The 12,977-nt window shown below is 50.6% G+C and overlaps 1 protein-coding gene across 4 annotated transcripts in view; it reads right to left on the bottom strand.

Moving 5' to 3' along the window:
- Nucleotides 1-12,977, bottom strand: part of LOC116953529 (rho guanine nucleotide exchange factor 18-like) — a 166,045-nt gene that overhangs the window by 105,725 nt on the left and 47,343 nt on the right. For 2 of the 4 annotated variants that reach the window (XM_032973806.2, XM_032973805.2), the window contains exon 1: nucleotides 4,950-5,291. The exons of the other annotated variants lie outside the window; for them this stretch is intronic. In XM_032973806.2, the coding sequence (XP_032829697.1) occupies nucleotides 4,950-4,952 (3 nt within the window). In that variant the 5' untranslated portion in view covers nucleotides 4,953-5,291. Of the gene's footprint in view, nucleotides 1-4,949; nucleotides 5,292-12,977 lie in introns of those variants that run through there. 4 annotated transcript variants of the gene reach the window in all.

The raw sequence follows: 12,977 nt of genomic DNA, 5'->3' as shown, positions 1-12,977 counted from the left end.
CGACTGCTCTCCTCATTACCGGTGTCGTGGTAACACTTGAGAGCTTAATGGCAAGAGAGGTCTCTTCTTCCTGTGTGGAGTTCGTATTTTCTCCCCCCGTCCCCCCCCCCCCCACCCTGTGCTGGAAGGGTTTTCTCCGGGTTCACCGGTCTCCTCCCATCGCCAATGTGAACCAAAACAACGCTACGCGCTTTCGGCCAAAACATCCCAACAGCTGAAAATTTACGAAACTGTCAAAACACTTAACAACAGTACCCCTTTCTCTCACAGCACCCACCTATCCTAGCACTCATGTATTCTAGCACCCATCTCTCCCAGCACCTATCTCTCCAGCAACCATCTCTCCCATCACCCATCTCTCCCATCACCCATCTCTCCCATCACCCATCTCTCCCATCACCCACCTCTCCAGCAACCATCTCTCCCATCACCCACCTCTCCCATCACCCATCTCTCCCATCACCCACCTCTCCCATCACCCATCTCTCCCATCACCCATCTCTCCCATCACCCATCTCTCCCATCACCCATCTCTCCCATCACCCACCTCTCCCATCACCCACCTCTCCCATCACCCACCTCTCCCAGCACCCATCTCTCCCAGCACCCATCTCTCCCAGCACCCATCTCTCCCAGCACCCATCTCTCCCATCACCCATCTCTCCCATCACCCACCTCTCCAGCAACCATCTCTCCCATAACCCATCTCTCCCATCACCCATCTCTCCCATCACCCATCTCTCCCATCACCCATCTCTCCCATCACCCATCTCTCCCATCACCCATCTCTCCCATCACCTACCTCTCCCATCACCCACCTCTCCCATCACTCCGAGCACCCAGCCCTCTCACAACCCTTCGCACCCAGCACCCATCAGCCTCCGCAGCTGCCCCATTGATCCGTGGGAGCCAGAATGCACTTGTTGATTGAAGAGCAACGATCAATAGAGCATTACTTGGTAGAAAGGCATGTTCACACACACTCAAACACATACATACACACTTACATCCACAAAGACAAACATCCCCATAAGGCTGAATAGACTGTTGGGGCAAGTGCTTTTAGCGAGCACCTATGAAGGCCAGAATGGCATACGAGGGGGTGGGTAGCCAGCACCACAACCGACTGCCTTTGTCTCCACAGCAACGTTTACACACCGCAATAGGTACTAATTTGAGGCTGAGTCGACCTAGGGGAGCGCCCAGGACCAGTTCAGATAATCGTCACCGATCTTGGCCGCGAGCCGGGAATCGAACTTGGGTCACCGGGTTCGTAGCGCAGCACGCTCACCGCTACGCCACCGCTCCCCTTACACACACACACAAATGCGCGACGCTTACACACGCAACGCACTCTCACACACACTCACACTTGTCGTTCCCCAGGCCCCAGGTTATGCATCGGAAGGAAACTGGACAAGTGGGTCACAGGGGGCCATGCCAACCATGCCATGACACTGCTCCTACCCCCGTTTTTGTTTAACCGTGGGTCGTAAATCACCGCCCACCCCACCCCACACACAGCATCCATCCCACCTCTCGCTTCCAGCCTGTGTTTGCGTGGAGTAATTGAGAAGGAAAAAAAAACACGCGAAGATAAAGAGTCCCCCATCGGGCCTGAACACACTGTAGGGGGCCAAGTGCTGTTTGCGAACAGCACCTATGAAGGCCCGGCACGGCACACGAGTGGGGTTGGGGTGGCCAGCGCGCTAACCACTTCACCACCGCTTCCCACACGGCCGAACACGCGCACATTACAAGGCTGGCATGGCACAGAGCGGCTGTGACCACCATGCGCACCGCCGGCCGCCTTTGTCTTTCCAGCGGCCGATGTTTGCACTCCGTGTGACCAGGAACTCGCCGCACGCGTACCGCACGGCGTGTTGACATAAAACAGGGCCCCGACACCGGAGTTACAATCATCTGCTGCCCACTTTTTACTTGCCCAAATACTCGGTGCGACCTTCAAATATGTACAACGCACGGAAACGTTCTAAATACTGCAGTAGTATCACACACACACATTGTTTTGTTAAGGCACGGATAGGAAAATGAAAATACCAGTTTGTGCCATCCATCGTCAGATGGACTGGCTGATTATGATTATTTTTGTAGAACATGCTCATGGTTTTCGGAGCCAAACTAAGGCAGGAACGGATAAGGAACGTACACTGTATTATACAGGGACTCTTCGACTTACGAACAAGTTAGGTTACAGAGGTCTGTTCGTAAGTCCAACTTTACTCCTGTCGATTCTAAACATGTGGTACGGCATTGTACACTCAACACGGGGAATGGCTTTAAAAGTTGTATCATCTCCTGTAAATGTAGATGCCACTGGCTCTTCACGTTCTGCTCATGTAGATGCCACTGTTTCTTCACATTCTGTAGATGCCACTGGTTCTTCATATTATGGAGATGCAGATGTCACCACCACCATCTATTGCGCGGCAGTTGAACTTACGACTCTCGGTCTGAATAGGCAACTGGACATACAGACAGGTTTGTTCGTATCTCAAAAAGTTTGTAAGTAGCAGAGTCCCTGTACACAGATTATACATTGTTCCCATTACACACGAGCACACCGCACGTGCACACACACACACACAATTAGATGTATACAACATACACACACATTACATGTATACAAAAAAAGACAAAGATCCCCCGTATAGTCTTAACAGACTGTAGGGACAAGTGCTGTTAGCGAGCACCTACGAAGGCCGACACGGCACATGAAGGGGTGGGTGGCCAGCACCACGCCCGGCCGCCTTTGTCTCCCCAGTTGCGACGTTTACACACCGCACCAGGTACTCACTTGAGGCCGAGTCGACCGAGTGGAGGCCCAGGACCGGTATAGATAATCATCACCAATCTTGTCCGCGAGCCGGGAATTGAACTCAGGTGGCCGGGTTCGTAGTGCAGCGCGCTAACCGCTACACCACCGCTCCCCACACACACACATTCATATTACATGTACACAACACACACACAACATTATTACACACAATGCACAGCCCTGTGTCAAACCACGACTCAGGGACTGCCAGTATCGTTCAATCCATAACTCCACCTCCGCCGCTCAGCGCGGATTGATGAAGAGGACCCCCAAGACCGGCTGAGACTAAACACGCGCCATTGGTGTCAGCCTTGGCCCGGGACTCCAATTCCAGGTCACAGAGCCATCGCGCTAACCATTGCACCACCGCTCCACACATCCCCAGCCCCCCACAATTACACGGAATATAAAAACAATGAAACACACACAAGGCATACGCAACCCCCTCCAAACAACACCCGTCGTTTGCCACTAGGTGACGGTGAAATCACCACGGCGCCTGTATCCAGGCTAGGCGCACTTTGAGACCACGTGAAGTGTCGAAGGCTCTCTGCTGACAGGAGGAGGTCTCGGGACAGACCCAGCAGGTGCCATGGGATGGCTGATTGAGATGACAGGTAGATGCACCACCAGCTGTTACCCCCCTACTGTGCCAATCACCACCAACACACACACAGTACATAAATACAAGACGCGTGCACAGTTCAATTACAACATTACAAATCGTGCACAAGAAACAAAAACGTTGTCAATCTACAGCCGCACCAGTTGGCTTTCCCTACGTGGCGCGAGGATCGCCGTGGGTTATTTGACCATACTTCCCCACGCCGGTCAGCGTGGGTCGGCGGTTAGCACGAAAACATACGCGGTCGAATTCGGCACGATGACAATCCACTCGTCACAGCAGCACAAAGAGGATGAATAGCAATAGCACTTCAAAAACAATTAGCAAGCACCTATTAAGGCTGGAAGAGCAGGCGAGGTGGCGGGGTACGTAGTTTGCAACACGCAGGATGTCCCTTCGCGTTGTCTCGCTCGTCACTCATGTCTTTACGCACTGCTCCAGGCCCCAATTTCAGGCAGAGTCAACCATACTTCAGCTACATGACCGGTGGCGAATATTCACCGGTGGCGTGATGCCGTGGCAAGGAATTTAACTCGGTAATGTTGGACTTATAGAGCAGTGCATCATAGTGTGTGTGTGTACACACCATAGCTGTCAGCCCATACGGTTTACCCGTATTCTTGTACAGAGAAATTGGGTTTAAAAAAAAAATAAGAATTGCGCCAATTTTTTTGGTGTTTCTCCCTTGTGATGGGACTTTGCAGGTTGAACTTTGAGATTGAACAGGGTCACTGGGTGACCAATACGGTCTGAATTGGTCTGTAATAATAAGGCAGGGCACCGATAAGGGTTTGTTGATAGTTATGACAGACACACAACGTGTATACAACACACGTTGACTGTACCCGTACTTTATTTATTAAATTCCTGATTCCCTGCTAAAATGAACATCACGGTACGAGTACTCATCTAGTGGTTTACTTTACAGCAACCTGAGCCAGTGGTGGAAATTCCGCGTTACCATGGCAGGGGCTTGGCTAACCACAAGACAGCCAACTGTTGACTTCCCCAGAGAGCGGTGCTCATTTTATCGACCCCAGAGGGGAGTGATGGGCTGGGCCAACCCCCCACTACCGGGATTAGAACAGGCATACGTCTTCAAATCGCTCACTCTTGCTTCCCTCTTGAGCCACGCCATTCAAGCACATTACAGTAAAATTGTGTAAACTATGAACGCGTGACAGCAAAGACGAAGATCCCCCGTGTAGCCTTAACAGACTGTAGGGGCAAGTGCTGTGAGCGAGTCGCGCCTACGAAGGCCGGCAAGGGCACACGAGGGGGATGGGTGACCACCACCACGCCCGGCCGCCTTTGTCTCCCCAGCGGCGATGTTTTACGCACCGCGCAAGGTTACTCATTTGAGGCCGAGCCGACCTAGGGGAGGCCCGGGACAGGTTCGGAAGAATCCGCCACCGGTGTTGGCCGGGTCTCTGCCGGGTTCGTAGCCCAGCCACGCACGAGCCGCCGACAACAACTCCTACTCACCATGATGATGTCTCCGTGGGCCACCCGCGTGGTTTTGTGTTTGTTGTTTGTCACGGCACGAGACGGATGATCGTCGCGCGAGACAATGCCGCCGCCGTGACTCGGGAGGCGCTCCGTGCGCAGAGGGTTCCCATGTGGGCGACAGCGAAGTTGAGCGAGCGAGCGGGCCAAGCAAGCGCCGGCCGGACGGGCAGCGGCAGCAGCGGCGGCGGCGAGGGAAGAAGGGAAGGAGGGAAGGAAGCTTCTGAGCGGCGGGGCAGCAGCAGCGGACAGCAACGGAGGAGGAGTGGCGGGCAGAAGCGGGCAGCGAGGAGGAGTGGCGTGCGCGCGCGCGCGGGGGGAGGAGTAGGCGGAGACAAGTGGGCGTGGTCCGCGGCGGGGTGGGCGGAGTTTGCATAATCATTCCCCATCCATCATCCCCCATCAATCAGCCATTCATCATCCGTGAAAGTTCTTAAGTGAATACTGCATACATGTCAGCCCCCCTTATCAGTGCCCTTACCTTATTGCTGCAGACCAATTCAGACCTGACTGGTCACACCGTGCCCCTTATAAATCTCAACGTTCATCCTACAAATTGCCATCACAAACTAATAAGACAAAAAAAATGTTGTTGCCGTATGGACCTGAAAACTCAATTTCCCTGCACAAGAACACGGGAAAACCGTGTGGGTTAACAGCTATGATACTGCACACATTAGAATAAGTTAAACGTCGATTTCATGCCCAAACGAGATGCGAATGCATTTGTGCCCATCTCCAATTCACACGGTGGTGGGAATTCCACGCTAATTTCTGTAAACATGCTAACTACATACCCCCCTACCTGCCCACTTACACACATGCCTTCCTACCTACCTGCCTGCGTCATTCATGTCACGGGGCGCGTTTGACCATACTTCACCACGCTGGCGAGCACCGCGACGGGGGAGGGGAGGGACTCGAACTCGTGTCGTCAGTTTCACGGCGCAGGGCGCTAACCACTGCGCCACCACTCCCACCCCAATACACGCGCGTTCTGAGTGAACACAAATGCGCTTCTTAACAACCACACTCGTAAGAGTGTAAATACGCGCAGTTAAATATTTGACACTTTATAGAGGCGACAGCTCAAATAAACTAAAGCACGAACGGGTAACTGTGATTGGCCAAGCATCTCCCCAGTGCTGAACACTCAATAGTGGTGAGACTCGACACGGCAGAACTCCTGCTGACAACGAGTCTCGAGACTCGGTGAGGCTCTCCCGGTTAAACAAAAAAAAAACCCAAGTGGAACAGTAATAACAATATTAATAAATAAATAAGCGACACAGAAATACTGAACTGGGTATAAAACCGGTAATTCTAAAAGTATGGAACTGGTTGAGGTCGGAAACACGGCAGCGTGACCTCTCCAAACGTTGGAATAACGACCACTACGGTACAGTGCTGAATTACCTTCATCATCATCATTATCGTCATAGCTGAACACGTTCGATTGCTGTCCACGTAGCAGCTTTGGAGTCCACGCACAGATTTGATGCGGCGGTGATTTTATTGCTGAAATGGGTGACGAAATTCGCGCGTTTTTCTTTTCTTTGAGACGAAAAAAGATTTACCGATTTAAAGCTTTCGTGACTGCGAGGATTCATCCTCTTTGGTTCTTTCGGTAAGGTCACGTAGAATGAGAATAAAATAATAAAATAAGACAATAAAATTCTCACGACGTTTCGGCCACAACACAAGTAGCCTTCTTCAGGTGAAAGAACAGAACTGTCGGGACGACAGAGCTTTTGAAGCTTTTGAAGCTCTGTCGTCCCAACAGTTCTGTTCTTTCACCTGAAGAAGGCTACTTGTGTTGTGGCCGAAACTATTTTATTCTCATTCTACGTGACTTTACCGAAAGAACCAAAGAAGAAGATTTACCGAGTTCACCGATTGTCCCGAGCCGATTAATATTGGACTCGAAACAATCGCGAGCATCCGTTGTGGAGATCATTAAATAACAAAGTGCATCGTCAATCAATGTCTCCTTCACGTATCCGCATCTCCGCATTAAAACGAGGATTAAATAAACCCCGAAAGTCGAAAACCCGGGTCGAGAGTGTCGATCGTCTTGAGTCAACGCTGGCCAGCGGCACGCTACCCGGCACGGCCGTGCGTGCCGGCTGATGGAATAAGTCCGAAATACCGCTGTTATTGTTTTAACGTGGAGAGACATTGCCCCCGTGTTTATTTTGAAATATAGCCGGGGTGCCGGGAGTCATAACTTCGCACCCCTCACAGCAACATTCATCGCTCGTCGGCGGGGGGGGGGGTATTTACAGAACCTTTTTGCCAAAGTATGAAAAATAGGAATATGTTTTACCCGTTCTGGCAATAAAACAGTAGGTGTTAAGATGTTCGAACAGCAAATAGATACCAAAACACGCAAACAAACATGCATATATAATTATCAGAGGATGTTTGTTTGCATGTTTTGCCACATGTACGTGTTTTTAATGCAGACTTGATCCCTTGAAAAAGGTAAATAGATTGGTGTTTGGACATCTTAACACCTCCTGTTTTGATTTAAAGCTTTCGTGACTGCAGGGATTCATATTCTTGATTCTTTCGGTAAAATCACGTAGAAGGGAAACAATAAAATAATAAAAATATAAAACAATATTGTTTTATACTTTTATTATTTTATATATTAAAAAAATATTTTTATTATTTTATAAAAACGTGGCCTCCGCAAAAAATATTATTTTTATTATTTGATCAAAATAGAAAACAATCTTGTTTTATATTTTTTTATCATTTTATTGTTTCCCTTCTACGTGACTTTACCGAAAGAACCAAGAATATACCTCCTGTTTTATTGCCAAAAATGGTAAAAAAAAACTATTCCTAATTTTTCATAATTTTGGATACTGGAAAAAAGGTCCCATAGATATAACTGCTTGACCCAAGGGTTGTCTTCGTGCTGTTCGCCTCTTGGCGTTGTTCCCTGGTCTAACACTGATGGGGAGACTGGGCCATAAAGAAGGCTCTCTCTCTCTCGTGCAGGCCAATCAGTTTCAAAGACAATGCATGTATCATTATCAGAGCATGTTTGTTTGCACGTTTTGCCAAAAGTATGTGCGGTAAATGCAGACTTGATTCCTTTCCAAAGGTTTATAGTTTGGTGTTTAGACATCTAAACACCCCCTGTCTTATTGCCAGAAAGGGTCAAACCTATTCTTATGTTTCATACCTAAGAACGTGGGGGGGGGGGGGTTGACTCCACCGTTTGACTGCGCGAGTCAGCCAGAGCGAGAGAACGACCACGTGGCCTCCGCACGCGAAGATGAAGACTCACGACTGTGACTCACACAGAACACAGCGGCTACACCGGCTACGCGAAACGGCACCTACATCTCTCTTCCCATCCACGTGTTCCATTCACGTTTCCCCATTCAGTGGGTGCAGTACATCAGCAACTTTGGCACCGTCGTCGTTAAAATAGACTTGGCTGCTCTCTCCAACCCAGACAGGGACATCGCGTGAAAAGCATTTGTACAAATTTAAATTATTTCTTAACACATCCCATCAGCCGCACACACAGCCTTCCCTTTCCGGGAGTGCATCGTTTCAGCAGCGTTGATTCCAGACGAGCACGACTCTGGAACGGTTTTGACACGACAGCGTCTCATCAGCAGTCCGGGCTTGCTTGAGCCAATGCTGGTGAACTGCCGATGTTACACGCAAGGACCCTTTGACGACAATGGGGGGTCCTTTCCTAGTTTGACAACAACTCATTGAAGAGGAGGACCAAGACTGGTTCAGATTTCACTCCGCACACACACACAAATGGCACACATGCAAACAACTCCTCATGCATTAAAACACAAGGACACAGATCGCCCGTACAGCCTTAAAAGAAGGTTGGTGAAGGTGTCGTTAACGAGCTCCTCCCATTAAGGCCGGCACGGGGTCAGCGAGGAGGGAGGGGGTGGGTGACCAGCAGCCCCCCTCGGCCGCCTTTGTCTCCCCAGTTTGCACGTCGCACCTCGGTGAACGCCGATAAATAATTTCTGTGTGCGGAGTCGAACCGGCTAAACCACCCACATTCCGCCGGCACTCTCACTTCCACGTTCACACCTCGCCGCACGTGGGAGAGACGCAGATTATACAACAAACAAAAAAAACGCGTTGGCAAGTGCGCAATGATTTTGAAAGAGCTTCCTCCTTAAAAAAGAGAAAATGTTTCACTTATGAAAATAACAAATTAACTGGCAGCCGTGATGGGCGGCACGAGTGAACTTGGCTTTGGTTCCACGTGGCACGGAGGAGCGGTGACACACGGAGCGGGGTGGGGGTGGGATAGATGTGTGGGGGGGGGGAGAGTGAGAAGTGAACCTCCCCGTGACGTTCGGTAGAAAGCCAAGGCAGAGGTGCAGCCCTGAGATGTCGTGCCCACGCTCGTCGGCCCCAGCTCTTGCGTCACGGTTACAAAAGGTGCGCGGTTCGAATCTGCCGGCAGGCCCGATCCCGTTGACCATAACGTACCGATCGCCCTCTGCTGCAACGGTGGACGCTAAAGATCCCGTGGCGTCATTCGAAAAGAGGGCCAATGTGCGCCGTGGTGGAGTTCCCACTTTGGCAGATGTTGCCGCGCAATACTCATTTGGGATGACACGTAGCGATGGCGTGGCCCAACCGGCAAGCTACCGCAGGCCGTCAACGGTGGAACCTGACTTCGTGACGAGCGCCTTGCACGACAAGAGAGGGAGACCCTCTCGTGGAGGGTGTTTGGCCTACTCTTCCACGGAATTGCCCACACTTTGCCCCACCGCGTGCGTCCTACCGATCGACTCACATTCACACTGCTGGATGGACAGAGGCACGGGTATTTCAGAACCCTGCCCCCATTGTCTCAGCTGAAGCGCACGGAGATGGAACCGGTGACCACCGGACTGCATGTCCAGTGTGTTGCCCATCACAAACACCGTCACCACCACCACAGCAAATGTACAGGGAGGTCCAGATGTTCTGTGACCTATGACCCCCCCCCCCCCAATTTAATTCTCTAAAAATGTATATCTTTTTTTAAAGTCAGGTTTCTTTTTTTTAAACAGAAAAGGATATGCGAAGGGAACAAAAATGTTCGGGGTCAATCCATTGAGGGGGGTGGGGGGGGGGGTCACAAGACATCTGGACCACTCTGTACAGTGCACGACCCAAAAACCATATGCTGCACGGAGCGCGCGACCCCAGCGTGATTCACGGCCAACATCAGTGGCGAGCGAGTGTGATATCTGAACCAGCCGACCCCCCTCCCTCCGTCCCCGGCCACCTATCACGAACCTGCACTGGACCAGCATGGTGAAGTATGGTCAAACAAAAGCGTCCGTGACCAACACGACGTTTGGGACGGGGGGAGTGGGTTGTGGTGGAGGGGAGGAGGCCTTCATCCAGCACTGGGATTGAGACAAGCGCTGCAAATCATCGCTCGTTGCCGTATAACCCGACGACTGGCGTGGCCACGCACGCAGAGCACCACCACCTGCAGAACACATTTAGGGCTGGGATGGCAGCAGCAGCAGCCGGCCGCTCCGGTGCGGAATTCTGGAGCCCAGCGGTAGCGGCGGCGCGGGTCCGTGGCCAATCGTGGCAGCCCGCACCACGCCGTGCCACTGTACTCGGACTCCAGTCGTTCTTCATTCGGAATTCATCCACTCCCCCCCCACCCCCCCACCACCTCACCTTCCCCGGTCGCAATTCATTAATTACAGTCTCGATCCATACTCTTTGGTTCTATTCGGTAAAGTCACGTAGGTAAAAAAATAAAATAACAAAAATCACGACGTTTCGGCCACAACACAAGCGGCCTTCATCAGGTGAAGGGACCAACCTGTCCAGTGGACAGCGTTGGAGTGAAGCAAGCTAAGCGCTGGTCGCCTCCTTTTAAGCTGTGAGGGGGGTAAACGGCAAACGCCTTGAAAAGGAAATTAGCATAAAACACGCCACTAACAACGCTTGTTATTTTTTTTTACCTACGTGACTTTACCGAATAGAACCAAAGAGTATGGATTCCTTGCAGTCACGAAAGCTTCAAATCTAGAATAATCTCGATCCACTCGTCTAAATTCATTCTTCATCCCAGTTTCAATCATTTTTTTCATTCATTCAATCCAGTCGTAAACCCCTCGTCTCAATTCATCATTCACCCGGGTCTCGATTCATTCTCCATTCATTCATTCCAGTCTGGATCCACTCGTCTCAATTCGTTGCTAAACCCGGGTTCTCAATTCCATCGTCATTCACTACAGCCTCGACTCACCCCTCCGACATGTGTTCGGTTCGGCACGGTGTCCGACGTTGCGCTGCGCGCTCCACGCAAGGCAGTGGCTTTCCTCAAACCCGAAAAATGCAACGGGGAGCTAAACATTATTTTGTTCATAACAACGCCGTAGCAGCGTTAAAGCAGTAAACGAAAAACAAGCCGCCGTAAACCGTCGCGCGCCTAAAACTCCAACACAAAGCCCCTCGTTTTGTAGCGCACGCACCTCGCCTCGACGGGGACATTCAAACCGCTGGCTCTTTGGGATCAAAACCGGAACGACTGGTTTTTATTTGATATTTCATTTGAAAAAGTCACGTTCAAGGACAAAGCTTTGGAAATGAAAACACACACACACATACACACAGCTATGACATAAAATATTTGCTACAATTAGACGCTTCTGCCAATGTTTTTTTTTTTGTAAGAGGATATACATGCACCACACACGCGCGCACACACACACGCGCGCATCTGTCAGTATTGCACCGCTTGAAGTCACGGACGGGCCACTGCGTGGCGAGCCGACCGAGCCGCTCCCCCCCCCCCCCAATCCGCCTCTAGCCGCCGCGCGTGGATGAGCCACGGCACCGGTGCCGGTGCGGACTGGGCCCCCCTCTGCCACCCAGCACCACCGGCCATTGCCCTCTAACGCAACATGGGCGACACTCCGTTGCCACACCGGCGCACAATTGTAAGGAGCCACGGATTTGCAAAAATTTGCGCACGTTGCATCACGATAATCGTCGCTCAGTCGGCAAGTGTATGCGTCCCGATGAAAAAAAAAAACACTGAGGAACCAACAAACTCGCTGAACAGAAATGGTTCAATATTTTTTTAATGAAAATTTTGTATCTCAACCTACTCATAAACATCACTGTTGCATTAAAAAGACGAAAAAATATATAATTGGCGACGTTTCAGGCAAAAAAGGGGCCTTTGCCTGGAACATTGCCGACATGCAAACAGGCCAGAGCACTGGTGACGAGTGCGTTCAGATTTTTTTTTCAATCATTCAAAATTTTCTATCAGTTTTTGTTTGTCAAATTTGCTCGTGGAACCACCGCGAACGCAGAGGCATCAAACAATTTGTGAAATGAATGCGGCTAATCCGCGAGATTTAGCGCGTTGCCCGATGTGCTTCAGGGTGAATTCAGCGGCATGGCAATTATGTGACATCGCCGGTTTATTTCACTATTTTATTGTGTCCTGAGCAACAGTGAGCACGTGCTGTGGAAGCATTATAGGGTGTACGAACAGGAGTTGATTTTTTACTATTTTTTGTTGATGTCTTTACGTGTGGTACTTGGGAGTACAGCAAAGCACAATGATAACAGAAGGAAAATTTTATTTATATATATATAAAAAAATCTTTAACAGAGTTACGGGAAAACAGATATCGCAACAATCGGCAACGTCGTGAACAAAAATGTAATCTCACAGTAGTGGGGAATGGCGTGAGGGCAACCAAACCTTTCAGAGCCACCGCGACACGGAGGAAGGTAGAACTCAACGCGCCACCCTACCCAGAGCAGACCCTCCGACTAAACCTCCGGTGCCACGGTGGAAGTTCGCTTTCTGAATTCACCCCAAATCTCTCGCAAGGACAAAGTGGTGACGCAAACGGTGGCGGGCCTGCGGTGGCGTCGCTTTCTCGTGTTTAGTTTGTCGTCTTTACGCCGCACCTCCGATTAGCACGGTTGGCTACGTACGGTGCTAAAGAGTTCAACATACATAGACTC

Source organism: Petromyzon marinus, chromosome 52 (genome assembly GCF_048934315.1).
Source record: "Petromyzon marinus isolate PM22_M1 ecotype Great Lakes invasive population chromosome 52, UKy_Petmar_22M1.pri1.0, whole genome shotgun sequence".
In the NCBI taxonomy this organism is placed as follows: domain Eukaryota; kingdom Metazoa; phylum Chordata; class Hyperoartia; order Petromyzontiformes; family Petromyzontidae; genus Petromyzon; species Petromyzon marinus.
Note: the sequence above shows the minus strand (reverse complement) of the source record. Positions and strands in the feature narration are given on the sequence as shown.